Source organism: Epinephelus lanceolatus, chromosome 11 (assembly GCF_041903045.1).
Source record: "Epinephelus lanceolatus isolate andai-2023 chromosome 11, ASM4190304v1, whole genome shotgun sequence".
In the NCBI taxonomy this organism is placed as follows: Eukaryota; Metazoa; Chordata; class Actinopteri; order Perciformes; family Serranidae; genus Epinephelus; species Epinephelus lanceolatus.
This window is the reverse complement of record NC_135744.1, coordinates 5430382-5447268: the sequence shown is the minus strand read 5'-3', so window position 1 is coordinate 5447268 and position 16887 is coordinate 5430382. Positions and strand designations below refer to the sequence as shown.

General features: G+C 39.0%; 1 protein-coding gene across 2 annotated transcripts in view; it reads right to left on the bottom strand.

Moving 5' to 3' along the window:
- Window positions 1-15965, bottom strand: part of fez1 (fasciculation and elongation protein zeta 1 (zygin I)) — a 29454-nt gene extending 13489 nt beyond the window's left edge. The window contains exons 1-3 of one of the 2 annotated variants that reach the window (XM_033649199.2): window positions 15872-15965; window positions 6857-7211; window positions 1669-1756 (exon numbers count right to left, since the gene is read on the bottom strand). In XM_033649199.2, the coding sequence (XP_033505090.2) occupies window positions 1669-1756; window positions 6857-7182 (414 nt within the window). In that variant the 5' untranslated portion in view covers window positions 7183-7211; window positions 15872-15965. Of the gene's footprint in view, window positions 1-1668; window positions 1757-6856; window positions 7212-10488; window positions 10881-15871 lie in introns of those variants that run through there. The other variant, XM_033649190.2, reaches the window with a different exon arrangement.
- Between the last annotated feature and the right edge of the window lie 922 nt (window positions 15966-16887).

Here is a 16887-nt window from a genome sequence, read left to right as displayed (position 1 = left end):
ATATGTATGTAGAATTTTTGTTTGTTTTTATTCTGTGAAGCACTTTGTGCTGCATTTTAAATGTATGAAAAGTACTATACAAATAAAGTTTGATTTGATTTGATTTGATTTGATGTGTTCTGAAAAAGGTAACTTTAGCCTGTTGCTACTTATGTGACGAGGGGAGACTGCGCAAGACAGCTAAGGCTGGTGACAATGGAGTTGTTTTTGCATTCTATTTAATAATATTTTGTAAAATAAAAGTTGTGTGGACATTTTTTTTTTAACAGAAGGTGAACATATCCATTTAAGAAATATCTGTATGCACTGAGACAGGGCCTAAGATGGTGATTATGGTTAACATTTTACCTGCTAGATATCAATATGTTAAAAACACCAAGAAGCCATGTGATATTACTGAAAGATTTGTGCTTCTGGTATGTTTGGAATAAATATAAGGACATAGTTGGAAGAAGCAAGGGCACTGGGCAGAAGAAATATCCACAGAGAAAAGGTCAGTTGTCCTTTGTGAAAGGTTGTCAGTTGTCCTTCTAACCCGCTCAGATGCACCACCCATTCCAATGGGCATATATTTTCTAGGATGTCTAGATCTATGATTACTGTCATCTGACTTAATACTTAATTAATTAAACTTAAATAATTCATCTTATGAATTCTGTACACAGAATATCCATCTCAGGAGGTTTCAAACATACTGTTTTCTGGAGATACTTATGACAAATGACAAATGTAATGCAAAAGATATATACAATACATTTTAAAGCATTACTTTTATTGATATCATTTAACCAGTTATGAAGAAATGAATAAATGCATGTTTTGTTTTGTTTTTTAATAATAAAAAAAAGGTCTGTGAAGATCATTTATAGTAATTTTTACTATTAGATGATTTCTGTGTCCAGATTCTCCGTCTACTGGCACGGACATAAAAAAAATCACACATAATGAAGTGTAATCTATTATTATTATTTTATTTATTCATTTATTTATTTATTGCTAATGATTATGAGTGCATTAGAATAGAAATCAACCATTACAATATTTTTTGTGTTTGAAACATAATTGGGTTCTGAAAAGGTTAAACTCTGAGAGAATTCCAACAACTCCACTGAAGGCAGGATCTATCTGAATTTGAGCACTATGATGCATTTTCAAAACAGCCCTCTCCCTCTGGGGTAAAAACATCTGCTCCGGCCTTGACCAGCACGAACATGGCCTGGACTGCTAAGTGCCTGCTGTCCACTTGTATGTGACAGCCAATTAGGGGAGGGGAAGAAGAGGGAGACCTCTGCTGAATGGAACAGCAGTCAAGGTTGGGCGAGCATGTCTTCAAGTGTCAGCATGAGCTCAAGCCTCAGAGAGAATGAACTCAGTTTGGCATCTCAAAATGAAAAATAATGACACAGCCTGTTGCTACATTTATTTACATCTATAAAACTGAATATTTTCCCCTTATAAACTAATGCGGCAGATAATACTAGTGGACATTTTCTAAAAGGTTTGGTCAGCTGAAGACAGTCCTGTTTAGCATATATGTGTGGCTAAAAGGTTGGACAAACCCATTTAAGTTCATTTTTCCAAAGTAAAAAAGACAGTTTACTTATTACTGGGCCTAAAAGCACATTTCCCAGATCTAAACCAAATAGAAAGATATGGAGTTACACATACCTCCTGGTCAGACAGATTACCGTTGAGTCCCTCTGAATCGTTGCCGTCCCAAGTGGAGATGTAGTTATCAGTTAGAGCATCCCACACACTGCAGAACAACACAGAGACACAAACATGTACACATTAGCTTTCAAGTACCTCGAAACTATTAAAACCAAGCATCAAGACTCTATCTTGGCCTTAGCTCTGCTACAGGCTGTCTACCATTTTAGGCTGGTGTATCCACACTCGCTGTAGTCATACAATTATATAACAGCATTAGGCCAGAGTTTGGTGTGGTTTTAGCTCCCTGCTTATAAGGCGGTCTACTCAGCCCTGTCTTCAGCAGCCTGCAACTCAGTCAGTATTTCAATGTGGCAAGTCAATGATGGTGGTCAATACGCAGAGCTGGAGGCTGCAGAGGAACAATGCACAACAGAAAAAAGCAGCTTACTACTCAGTAAAAGGTATCCTTAGCAGAGATTTAGATAAAGCTCCTCACATCATTGTGTCTGTGGTCTCTGACTGCAACTCGCAGCAAGCGTCTGTCTGAGGAAGAATGACAGAAAACTGGAAGAGAAGTCTCCTTTGTGTTTTTTCCTCCTCCACTGAGAGGTTGGCTCAGGCCTGCTGCCCTGCTCCCAGTGGCACTGCCCACACCCCGACACACAGTGGACACCATTCAGCTAACAGCTTACCTCACCGGCAATGCCTGCATGCCATCACTGTATGCACCAGCACATAAACAGGGTCAAAGTTTCAATACACTTTACTCTACAATGAAAACTGAAGAATAACAAGTGTTGTCCCAAAAAATATGAATTATTTGAAACATGTTCATCATCATTTAATGTTCAGTATTTTGAAATGTTTTCCTGAAATAAAAAACAAACAAACTAGATAACGCCACTCTGTAAAGTGACCCCTTGTATTCAGAGGAAGTTGCAGTGTTGCTAAAGCCATTTTACCTTGTAAAGCAGTTTGTACAAACAGTGCTATAAAAATTAAAAAACTTGAATTCAGAAATCTGCTCAAAGGTGCATTTAAGTTTAGCAGAATAAGACCCAGTATACACTAGTCAACAAAGTACCAAAAAATAAATACACAGAAAAGACAATTTGTTTGTAATAAACAATTACGGTTGCCAACACATACAACATAGCTGTTCTAAACTTCTATAATCACATCTTAAAGAACAAAGACAAAAGAAAGCCACCACTCTGTTTGTAAACTTAATATGTACCGACAGCCATTTAGCATGGCTTGTAGGGTAAAAACATCTGCTTACCAGTGCCTTTAATATATCTTGTTACGTCTTGTTTGTTTACCCCATACAAAAACAGAAGTGGCAAAATTTTAAACATTTAAGTGGGCCATGCGAGGCTTTTCTTGGCAGGAGGCAGTCCTGTTCAGCAGATTTTTTTTAATCTTTGTTCAGAACCATGCTATTATGTATCCCACTGCTTTTACTGGCAAGACCTGCCCTACTGTGCTGTGATTAGCTAGAACTCATCACATAAACGTAAGAGACAGTTACGGTTAGGAAAGAGATTGCGTTGGTTAGGGTTAGTTCTAGCAAAGCGGCAACCTCTAGGGAAGAAAAATGAAGCCAACACGGAGATGCCAAAAATTGCAGTCCTTCCAATGGCCACTTGAGGCTGGCTCCAGGAGCCAGTCAATCCCCCATTGACCCCCATGTTAAAATGCCCAACTTTACATGAGAAATAAATATGTTTACAGCCTGGTACAAAAGATAGTTTTGGTCTCCATAGTTAACTCTTTCCCCGCCATTGACGAGATATTTTGTCAATCTGTGTTTTCACTGTTTTAAGATAGGGGGCACTGTCACACATCTTGTAAATAGAAACGCACTGCCGTGTCCAAAAACAAATGAAGAAGAAGATGGATGTTTTTATGAAAATGTAGCAGCATGTAAACTGCACAAAAATTCTGGCGCTGATGGAAAAGTTTACAGTTGCGCAAGTCATGGAGATGTTGATGGACTCCGACTCCAGTAATTCCTGTTTTGATCTACATTCTAAATCCAAACGACTTTGGTGGGACAAAATGGGCAGTCCTGGTAGGCAGATTTTTTTTCTTTGGTCAGTTTCATGTTATCATGTGTCCCACTGCTTTTCTTGGTAAGTCCTGAACTGCTGTGTTTTGATTGGTTAGTACTCATCATGTTGACATGTTGAGGTTGGAGACAGTTAGGGTAAGGGCAAAGAGGTCATGGTTAGGGCTAGTGCTAGCTAATCACACCGCAGTGGGATCCATAATAACACATCAGAATCAGGCTAACTGTTCCCTCTGTTTCTAGTCTTTATGCTAAGCTAGGATAACAGGCTGCTGGCTGTAGATTTGTACTGTATACTGTGTAACAGACAACAATGTACAACAACAATCAGACTTTGCCTTTTCCTCTAAATGAAAAGGAGCACTTTAAATGAAATTAAACTCACCTCATTAAAAGACATTTTAAAAACCAGAATCTGTAATCACCACAATAACCACAACAACACATCAACAGCTCATACTGCATGCATAACACAAGGACGCGGTTTGGTCATCAGGCCAGCAGGAACTGGAACTCCATGTTACAAAGCTGTCCTGCTGTAACTGGTGGCCTGCAGCCACTGAAGGGAAACCATTTTGTTTAGTACTTTAATAATCTCCATCAGCCTGTCAGACTCATATCTGTGATTTTAATGAGGCAACTGCAGGGATTAAGTTCAAATATGCGACAGACTGTTTTCAACTAAACAGCAGATTTTCATTGCTGACCATTATTTATTACCATTATCTTATCACTTCAAATCAGACTACACCCTCCATGGAAAAGAGATATTTTATATGTCATAACACAGGACAAGGTCCTCAGTATTACAAGCATCAGTACTGTCTTTGTTTCTATTAATAGCTGCTTGAGGTGAATAAATATCTAGTGAATGAGACTCAAATCAAGTTTGATTTGAAATCCCAGCATGGATTGTTGCTTGCAAGAATTGTGAAATGGGAGGTGACAAAAACTCCAGAGGATGGTTGGAACGGTTGTTATGTGGACTGTGACAGTACAAGTCAGAGTAATGCAGTAGGTTCATGTCTTGCTCATAACATGCAGATTAGTTTAGTGCTGTGGACTTACATCCACCCACAGCCCATGTGTTCTGTGCTCAGTAATCGCTCAAAGCTTTACAGACTCATTTTTAAAATCAATTTAATAGTGTTTGAAAAATCATGTGATTCCTTTCCAAAATCTCTCCTCTTACACCTACAGTCAGGCTATTTTTAGCAGAATTCATATCCACCCAGTGTGAGGACGTGTATTTCCGCCTCGGAGCCTGCTAGCAAAAGGAGGAGGATCTGGCAGTCAGCTGGTGGAGAGGCAGAGACAGAGACACACCAACAGAGCCAAAGCTAACTGAGGCATACAACGCTGCACATTGAATAATTCAGCATGCAGCCCCACTGTGGAGCTGGCAAGGGTGGGGTCATGCTGCTGATTGACTGGTTGTTTGGGATGTTGCGGTCTGTGTGTGGAAATATTTTGGCTTTTGTCATGTGTGACATGCTGAGCCACTGTTTAGGCCTTGATGTGTATGGTATTAATGGCAGCATAATGACTACGCTAGTGTGTAATTAGAGAACTGGAGGAATAGTCTGGCTGTGGTATTTTATTATGTCACTCTATTTGTGGTTATTTGTATACCTGATGGCCGAGTATCACAAAGCCGTAATACACCCAAATATAGGCATTTTGCTGAAAAGTTATTAGTTTATTTGTCTATAATCTATAAAGATTGTGTCTTCAACATGGGGTCTAGGACCCCTGAGGGGTACTCAGAGTTACTGTAGAGGGGTTGCCAAATTAGTGTTTGCTCATTTTTGATAACCTTTTTGGTACATTCTTTTTTTTCTTTTCAAAATTAAAAATGTTAAAAATACAAATTAACACCAGTCCAACATATTTTGCCTTTTGCAACAACTTATCTCTGTGAAGATTCCTGTAAAGCAACTACAGGTCAGGACTGCAGCCTGAGGCTAATGTGGCCCTCTACCTGGCGACCTCCATCCACCCAGTTAAATATGTGATTCAATTTTATACAATATATGTGGTCGGGGGTCCCTGTTTTGTCTCCCTCTCAGCTCAGCTGGCTTGATTTCTAAAAAATCTAAAATTATTTTAGATATTATCTGTATGTCGACATTGTTGTAACTGTATACTGTTGGATGCTGTTTGAAGTGTCAAGTTATTTCTGTTTTTAAGCCAAAAATACTGGTGCAAATACATTTCGATGGACTATAGCAATAACTCTCAACGTGTGGCCCACCAGCCAAATCTTGTGCCAGGTGCCCCCCAAACCATATTCTAGTTCTAGTAGTTCTAGTTCTAGTTCACAATAAAAATAAACTGATCCACACTGAAAATCTTTTTTGTAGTTATAATGTTAATAAGGTGCCAAAGTGTGTAAAAAATACTACATGTAGGAGGAGAAAAGTCCGCTAGCCACTAGGCTAATGTTTACCATAAAATGTTACAGGCTTTTGCTAATAACATTAGCATGTTGAATATGTGGGGGAAACGTGTCTAGTATGCGACAATTTATTGGTGAACCTTGTGAGTTGAAATAGAGGCATTTTGTAATTTCCTTTTGTTAACTGTCACTGTTGTTCCTGGTTTCATATGAGTAGAGGAAAACTCTGTAAGCCACTATGCTAGTTTATGCAATGTAAAATATCTTAAGCTTATGCTAATAATGTTAACATGTTGTATTTGTGAGGAAAATGTGTTCAGCAAAAGACAAGTGTTTTGTCTGTGAGGTTTGCAATTTAACATGGAACAAAATTTTGTACTCGTGTTTAATATTTTTTGTTATTAAATCATGTTTTAGCTGTGTTTCAGGTGTATCTTGTGTAGATAAAACTTTACGGCACTTCCCAAAAACACAGCACAGTGTGGTAGAAACACCACTGCCAATTAGACTTTTGGAGGTGTAAGTGCAGAGCAAAACAGACATACCACTGCACAAGTCGGCTATAAATTCTCACAACGGTGTATGGCACTTCTGTAGGCTCTGCGTAGAGCCTATACACAACTATAAATCAGCCTCAAGATCTCAGCTGTACTGAAAGCCCTAGAACATTTGCAGTAAGTGTACCATGTGCATATTTGGACAAACTATATTAACTGACTGTCACTGTCACTCACTCTTCATCCTGCAGCCTCTCCTCATCTTCCTGGTTGTGTGACTGGTTGCGTATGGGCGCCAGGCCCTCCGTCTTGGTGTTGTAATTGTGGAAGCAGACATTGAGTTTCTCGTCAAACTCATTGACCAGGTCCTCCATCGACTTGAAGCTCATCATCTCAGAGAAGTTCTCCAGCTCAGAGAAGTCTTCTCGGGTGATGGAGGTGAGGGGGACGGTGGTAGTGTTAGAGTAAGAGGAGTGTTTGAGCGATGGGTGGTCCAGCTCATCCATGCGGCAGGGCCGCAGGTCCTCGAACTCCTCATCCAAACACACGAGAGGGGCTTCCATGGTGTCCCCTGTCTGTTAATCTCTGAACCCTGCAAAGAGAGAGTGGTGATCATATAGTGTTGAATGCATCGAGTTTGATAAATCAACACAGCTTATAAACTGATGTTTTAAGTTCCAAATGTGTTTAAAAAAAAAGACAAAGCCCAAAATTCTGCATCTGGTCCTCATCTGTCAGATTTACCAAGATGGATCCCAGAATCCCAGAAGGATTAATCTGGCATCTTCTAAATTATGCCTGCCTTACCTCATGTGGAATCCATGGCACCATGTTGTCTAGACAAAGAGGAGGTAGATGTGCCAGAAGGGGACCAGGTCCCAAAGGGAACCCAACCAGTTGGCGTTACTGGTAAGCCACAGTTAATTAAGTACATCTTCTGACATTTAACTGATGAGATTTTCAAGATTCTAGGACATGAAAAAAGGAAATGCTATGATATATAATATATTACAGTGAGGCTATTTTTCATGAATGCCAAATTATCCTTCACTAAACTGTATCATTAACTGAGTCAGAATCATAAAGGTGCCCTGAGGATGATTCTGGTTCAGAGAGATCTCATCTTCTATCCTCAGTGTAAGCATGTATATCGGCTATATAAATTATTCTTCCAAACCATCTGAAAGACTTCAGAAAATCATTTCAAAATATATTTGGAAAGGTAGTAAACCTAAATATAACACCTTATAGAGGGACAAGGAATCACAAGGCCAGGGAGCTCCAAATGTCTTAGCCTATCAAATAAAGCAGCTTGGCACACCATTGAGGAGAATATAGTTAAACCACTGCAATGTGTGATATATATTAAAATGTTCCCTTAAAAATTATTCAAGCTAAATTTGGTGCAGTAGTGTCCAATTAACTGTCAACTCATTCTGTCTCAGAAAGATATAAAAACCTTACAAATATATAATTCACAGTTTTTTTTGGTCAATAATTATAGATTATTAACTGGTGGAAAGCTTTTTCTTACCCTCACTATTTTCCTTGTCAAGAGCGACAAAGGAGCTCATATATTCTGGTGGAATATTCCAAAATCTAAAACTATCTCTGTTTACAATTATGATCTTCCCTGTGTATATATGTTGTCCCATGGCAGACTGAATTACCAGAAAAACAAATACACATAATTTCTTTACTCCTACTCAAACAGTTAATACTCGGCACAGTTCTTAACTGTATTAGAGTCTGGAAAAACTTTTAACTTCAACCCAGAAACACTGATCATCCTTTTAAATATATCCCCAGAGCATATTCTACTTTGATTCCATACCAAATGAAGTTGTTGGCATCTGCATAGTGCGAGTTATGCTCCAGTGGTTCAACTGGGACTATCACAGGCCAATGCCAAGAAGAAGTCTCTATATTTAGGAAAGTTGTAAATAGACAGGGTACACTTAATTTAACAGGTAAGAGTAATGCCTGTTAAAACCTAACTTCCCTAATCCTAAATGATAATTCTTGCTTCAGGTGTTGATACCTTATTCAGCTTCCTTGAAAAATTAATCCAGTTATCATTAGAGGTCACAGACATGTGGATACACTAAGAGAAAGCAGCTCAGTAAATGCAGCAAATGCAGCTGATGGTCATTTTTACTTGACTGATAATTTGATAATTTGGGCAGCACATAGCCTACAGTATGACATAATGTCCTGAAACACTTTCTTGGAGCTCCTTATGGCCATTAGTAAATAAAGAATGAAATTAATTGTATTAAACAGCAGAAATGACAGAGTGCAAACCTGCAAAAAGACACTGCAGTCATTCAGCCAGACTTTTAAGAGAAGTTGTACCTCGGTTAGGTTGTCTGACGCAGCGTAATTACAGTAGTGAGGCCTAAATTTCATCCTGTGTGCTTTGTTGGACCGTGGCCTGGCCTAAGTGGGTGAGTACAGAGGAGCCCATTTAAAAACAAGCTTGTCCAAGCCTCTTCCTCCTCATCACACCACTCAGCAAAGTGCTGCTCCGTCAACAGAAGGATAGTGTTTTTCAGGGTCTTGTCTACTCACTCTATAGCTCTCTCTTCTCTGTACTGATGTGTATTTTTATTGCATCTGCTTCATCTTGACTTAACATTTATTTATAATTTATTTGCTGGGAAGAAATGACTCCATATTGAATAAATCCTTGCAGCAGAGGAATGAATCACCCCCTTTGTGTGACAGTGATTGACAACTTGCGTCTGTCAATAGATACAATTAAAGTTATTTGATCTACACAAATAAGGAATATTAGTTGCTGACTCTTAACTTGCCACAGGGATTCTTTGCAGGAAGCTCTGATGTGCTGTTGTTTGGAAATTTGGCAAGTGTAAAATCACAAATTGAATTTTCTCATAGAGCTTTTCAGTCACACTGTAGCATTTCTATTTACTGCAAGCTTAGGTTTGCTTTGTTCTACCAAAAAGAGACAGGTGAAGTCACAGCATCAACATTAAGGCTGGCTGTAGGATAGATGATGTGGAGGTGTTTGAGATGTGCAGGTACTGAATGTCCGCATAGTGTGTGTTTAGGATGTGTGTCAGCCTTTTTTTGTATGTGACCTTCACAGAGTGGTGGTGGTCTCAGGTGCGTCTCCACGCTCCACATGCATGCAGGTATAGAAAGAGCCAATCACAAGAGCTCATCAGAGGTCATTTAATGCAATGGAGCCAAATCACTCACCTCATTTTACTGTAGGAGGGATGACAACAACTACATGACCAAACAACAAATCAAACACCTATTTACTGCAGATATTGAAAGTTTTTTTCTGCTGACACCATTGTGCTTGTCAAATGCAGAGAGTCCATTTTTCAGGTTTAATTCCAAATTGAGGGATATCATTTAAAAAGGAACAATGTCAGCACATAACTAGTGTTATTAAATCAGTTATTGTGAGCCTGCCAAGCATCAGGAAAATGAAATGAAATTATTGCTCACATCTATTATGACCCTTGGCTAAAAAGAATAATAATTCCAAGCAGGAATGTAATTATATTTGTACTGAAACTGCCAGTTAAATCATTCTGATTTTGTCCCATATAAATATAACAGACATGGATCCCACTTTAAATCAATATTCAGGTGGCCATGGCAAAAATGGAAATCAAGCAAGTGCATGTCATCAGCTCATCAGAGGGAGAAAAAAGATGAGAGTGGGGGAGGGAGAGAGGAGCAGCGAGGAGAGAGGACGGAGAGATGGAGGAAACCATGGTTACAAGGCAAGGATGGAGGGTGGATGATGCTGAACGAGGACCTCGGTGAGGTCAGGACTGGAAGAATAAACAGCTGGATGATACTGTAGGTATAGTAGGAAGACAGATTACCTGCAGTAGATGTGCCACTGTTGTTGTAGCTTGATGTGTAAGCAGGATCTTCCCAGTCAAGGAGAATCTGTGTCTAAACCTCCCTCCACTGCAAAACCATCCGATGAGCAGTGGCAATTACATTTATTCCAGGATGAAAGAGAGAAAAAGAAAATCTGGGAGGTAAAGATGGCAGCGTGGTCTGAGCTTTGGTCTGTATCCCTTCCCTCACCCGTTAGCCCACAGCCACCCTTATCTGTCCTCCCACAGCCCGTTGTTTTCCAATCAATAGGCAGCCAGCCCAGCTCGCACAGAGCCTGCGCACTGCCGGGCCTCTGACGATATCAGCTCTCCCCCTCCCTTTCTTCTCTCACTATCCTTGCTTTCTCCCTTTGTCCCTGCCCCCTCCTTCCCTCCTCCCTGCACGCATTAATTCCCTAATATTCATGAGGACAGAAGGAGGAGAAAGGTTGGGGGAAGGAGATGTTTCTGTGGCAAGGTAGCACATTGTTTATCTGTGTACCTTGTACGTTAAATCCTGTTCATATGACCAGGTTTCTCCCTACTGCACATGCTTGATCATTCTGCAAAGACATGAGAATGTATTATTCTGAACCTGTGTATTTGCACAAAAAACTGCAAGGTGGCAAAAAATGGAAGTCGCACAGTAGCTACAGCCCTCAGCTGTGAAAACTGAGTGACAGCAACTTTTAAATAAGAAATCAAGCTTGTATTTGCTTCCGAAACCAATGTTGTTTTTAACTTTCTTTCTTACTTCGAAACAACAAAGCAGAACATTTCAGAAAGCAACATTCAATCAAATTAGGTACAAAAATTCTTTACTAAATACAAAAACAAAAAAAAAAACAAAAAAACATTTACAGTAGAGAATATGCATCATTAACTGAATACCCTTCAGAGTAAAAATCTGCTGCACTCCAATAAAGCTTAAACATGTGGGAGGAAATCTTAAACAAACTTATCTAAAGTTCACTGCAATACATTTGATAATCTCCAGTTAAGAAACATTCATAGTGATTTTTCATACCACATCGATAAAGTAGGAGGGTATACATCGGGCCAAACATACAGGATTGAAAAGAGCGCAGCATACATTATACATTTTAGAATTTTTGATCAGACAAGGAGCTAACATTAAGCATACGCTGTTTTGGATCCATTACTTTTTCAATGCCAAACTATTCAATCTCTGTTTGAACAGAAGACCAGGATGTTGGGATCAGTGGATGTGACCACAATGAATGAAAATAAATGGGTATAGGTCATCACTTACCACATAGGCACTGATGCATTAGGAATATTACATTTACTGCCACTTTTATGAGGCGTTGAGCTTAAATAGCTCCTGATTTGTGTGTATCTATAAATGTATTTTAGGAATATAAAATGCTATCATTGCTGAAAGATTTTTAGTCTTTGCCCTCCAATTCTAAAACCCCACACCTATACAAGCATTATCAAAGTAATGATTATTTAATAGTCGCTAAGATGTTCTTCTACAGATATATGAAGAAAGACATAGTAAGAAATGTAATGAGTTCCACCAGAGAATCTGATTGTTGTGAAGTGAAATCACTGTATATGTAAAATACAGAATAGAAACTACAGCCCACATTAACAATATGGCAATAAAAACCACAGTAAAATCAAAAAAATGAATCCAAATACCAATACAAGACAACTAAAAAAACAGATGCAAATGAGAAAGGCCAAATAATCACTAACATAATATCGTCCCCCCCCCCCCCCCCCCCCCCCCCCCTTCACAGTTTGTGTGTAAAAATCTGCATAATCCCTGGTTTCAATTTGAGGTCAGGGTTTAGACCTCCTGCCTGAAAGCCTCGGCTATGTGAGCAGAAACACATGCACTCACATAACAGTTCACATGTTATTATCACACCCAGAGTGCACTCAGACTGGGGAATATTATGGTATGGCTATCTTTGAGGCCTGGAACATCCAGCTCTCAGATATGAGCAGATTTGACAGATTAAGCTTTTTACAGCCTGATGGGTTTGAGAGAGTTGAGAGAGTAAGCAGTGTGTAAGTGAGGATGATGCAGATATTTCTTTAACAGATTTTAAACAGTGACGGTATGATGTTATTTTGGACTTTTGTCTTCAGCCTTAAAACTATGACTGTACTGATAAAAATGCTATATTTTGTGCAGACTCCACCATGTGATTAGGACATAACTGAAAAATTGTCAGTGGAAAAAAAAAAGTGTTTCTGTCATCCTGAAATAGACACCATAATCTCAGAAACTGGCATCAGATACAACAGGCAAAGACAAAGAGCAAAGCTGCAAACTGACGTCAGTACCCAGGAGGTGCTGTGCCGACCTGCTCAGTTAAAGATGCTGTACACTATAAAAAATAAAACCTCTCATCACGTTCACTCTACCTACATATCTAAAAACCAGCATGCACAGTATGCCTGAGCACACAGTATGCAGTGCTTGCCAAATGTGTCATCATTTGTTGTGAAACACAATTTTGGAAGCATCATAACCAACTGGTCAACAAACACCATCTTCAGTAGTGTCTTTAAGCAGCTGCTTCTTCCTCACATAACAGGAGAAAGAAAAGGGGAGAAAAGGAAGAAAGGAGATCTGGCCTGTTAGAGGCCTCCCATTACTACGGCAACATAGCTCACACAGCTCAGCATTGCACAGACGCTGGTTGCCATGGTTATACCGTAATTACACTGCCAAAGGAATCACCCCACAAGCAACAGAGTGGATGAGTAGCCTTTCTCAACAACTGTAAACACCATTAGAGCTGGCTGTCACTACACTGGTTTTGTTTGAGGAGCTGGGATACAGTTTACAGTCTGATTTTTATTATTTTAGTTTAAAAAGAGCAGACTTTAAGCTACAGTATAAGTACAGTAAATATATAGAAATTGGCATTTTTGTGATTTGTACTAGCATGGTTTGTATGGAAATAGCTAAAACTGCACTTTGATAGAAAGAAAGTGGCTGGATATTCTTCCTCATATTTGCAGAGACTTAACTAACTCACTCATTCTTAGTGTTTTATTTGTTGTGGTGAACATTCAGCCAGTATACATACAACAAATAATTGTTACGGTGTAGCGATTAAAACCTCTTCAGCATCCTGTAAAATTCACCTTAATTCACCTAAAACGCCTATCCAAGGCAACCCAAAGTCAATTAAAAGCTGTTCTTCCATTTCTAAGTATGTGTACATACATGGTCTCATTCCAAAGGTAACACTCAACATCACTGTTAGTGCTTCTGTCATTGAATTATACGAGTTTCAACATGCTAATAAAAGTTTATTTTTATCTTCTATGCCTAAGTATTTTCTTGACAAGAGATGCTGCGGATGACCTGAGTGATACACTTTCACTCGACCATATCATGACGCCTCACATAGTCCAAAGTCAGAGTAGATACCAATATCACAGAAAATAAACATTTTATGCAGGTGCTTTTTTTCCAGGTGCTTCTCAAAAAAAGAGGGTAAAACAGTGTACTGAATGTGTGAATATAAGTGAAAAACACATCAACAAAAACAGAAATGTCTATTTAGGAGCTCACTGTTCAGAAGAACACTTCTAGAACACCTAATATGATAAGAAAGACTGCTTTTCCATTAAGATGACAGATGAATCATTTGTTTATTATTTCTGAACATTTCTAACAGTCTATGATGGAAGGAAGGAGTTCAGACCTCCTGTGGAGGTCCGCAGTGTCACTGACGGAAAAGACCCATCAGCCATCGGGTCAATCTCTGCTCACAATAAATATAAGCCTTTTAATAATATTACACTTGCAGACAGACAAGAGGAGAGAGAGCAGCAGGACTGCAGCCTGTCCTAGTAATGTAAGTAATTTTCCATTTAACCTTTGTTGTGTTGAAGTTTGTTTCGACAGTCATGTAATAACGTGAATTTAACGTATAACGTTATACATCATGCAATTATGACAAAAATCAGAGCTAGCAGCCCAGCTTGCTAACATTAGCGAGCGTTATTAGCCCAACTCTGTATAGCAATGTTAAGCGCGAGAGAAGATCGATTGCTGATTTATTTTTATCTCTTTGGGGACTGACTATTCAATAAATTAACAGTTTATTACATGGCAAAGACACTGGAAAACAAACGACAACATGTCATTATAGGTATAACATGTACAGCAGGTTGTAATCAAGTTGCTCTCTCTCCTCTTGTCTGCCACAGTGCATTGTGGGATACTTTGATTCCACTGTGGACACTGCCAGAACTCAGTCAAAACACAATGCAGCCAAAGGTTGTGGACATGGATGTTAAAACATTTTTTAGTTTTCTTTTAAAAGCTCTCTTTGTATTATTGTTGTTAATGCAACTGCCACAGTATTATTAAAGCTGATACAAATATTATATATAATCACATTTTACGTGAGTAGAAGTGGTGCGATGAAACGTATCATATTTCTTTTTTAACTTTGTTTTATAATGAGATTAGAAGGTGATACAAGTATTACTACATGCTACTTCTACCTGTGAATGTATTAAATGTATCATCTTGACTTTTTATGTCATGTTATATGAAAGTCTGCCATGCTGAACACTTTATAACAGAAGGGAAGGTCTTTAAGAGGGTCTAACCCTCGCTAACCCTGACCCTATGGCAATGTTTCATCCACATATATGTTGCAATGTCATGATTAAACAAGACATTAGTTCAACAAGATATTAAACAACTCATATCAGAAATGATTTTCAGCGGTTTATAATTTGAAATGTTCAGAAAAAGCCAAATGATTACACTATTAATAAGAAAACATTATGAGAGAATAGCTTTTAGTCTTCCAACGTCTGTGACTTCTGCTACTGTTCAAATTCAACACTATATAATTTAGGCATGCATTTTAAGAGATTAATTAGATTATTTTTAAGATCCTGTAAAGCTCTTGTAGTACTACTGTACTACAACCACAGTATTATTGACACAGATACATGTATTACTACATACTGCTTCTTCTCCTGAATGAATGAAACATGCCACCTTAAAGGATACTGTAGCTGGCTGCTGCCCACTCCCTCAGTACTGCACCAGTTTCAAAAACTGTTGTTCATATCAGTCTCTTTGGCCAATTTACATGGGGAAATAGGGTCCAGTTTGAAAAACCTCTCCATAGCGACTAAAGAACCACATAACCACAAACAGCCACAGTACAGCACCAGGGGACTGACTTTAGTTCTTTAAAATGATATACTATCAAAGTCTAAAGTTTTAGCTGCCAAACTCTAGTTAAGTTGACACAGAATGACCCTCGAGCATCTACAGGGTAAGTAGCCAGATAACTTAGTACCAAATGACAACACTGAACACGAAAAGTTTAGTAAAACACCATTCCTGATAGCAAGTTATTACCAGCTGGCCTGTGGTGTAGAGGTGGAGGGCTGCAGGCTGGGACTCCGGTGTCATCTCTCCGGAGGCGCCTTGACGCCTCTGGAGCTGTGCTCTTCTTTCTCTGCCTCTTACTGGTCCCAGCAACCTCTTAGAACCATGAACAGAGGGACAAAGTAAGGGACCAGATCGAACCAGTTTGGTTATTCAGTTAGTCTTTTCAGACTGCTGCTGGAACGTCACTGGTTTCCATCTGTGTTTCCTGTGGAACTGAATGGATTATTGTATTTCACGAAAAATGGCATCTGTTGCTGACCTGCGTTGCTTTATTACAAAATGGTACCATGAAAGGGTAAACACTTCTTAGCATAATTATTTAGAATTACTATAGCAACATTATTTATAGGAATACATTAACTTTGTGATATACACTGGCAGAAAGTCCAGGTCACTCCTTTGATGTAACAAGCTAACTTAAAGCATTTCTTGTGCTGTGCTGAAACAGAATCAGCAGCCCAAATTTCCCATTATTTAGACGGGACATAAACACAGCATTATGACTTCAGTCTAGCCTGAAGAACATTAACTGAGAGTAGAAGAAATAAAAACGCTTCAGGTCAAGTTTAATTTATTTGTAACTAGTGGCCTAGCAACTGCAGGAGCCACTGCAGCACATCCCATGATTATAACTCATTAGTGCCACCTAGTGGAAATTCAACAGTTTCAGGGTTTCACTAAGTGTTAGATGGAGGTGGTGAGCCACCTCATCTGAATCAAAGACAACGCTTGTTTCATCACTTAAAAAAAAAAACACTTTTAAAAACTCAGACATGGAGCTTTGAGGAAAACAAATTCACAGAGCTAATGCCACACTTTTAATGACCATGACTACTGTTTAGGCCATCCAGATGAACTCAAGTGATCACCTGGTAAGATGTGTCAGGATCAGGGTGGCTAACCACCTCGGCTAAACAATTTCCTGGTGAACTTGCCAGAGGCCCAAACTGCAGGCCTTTGCTCACAACAGTAATATTAGAAAT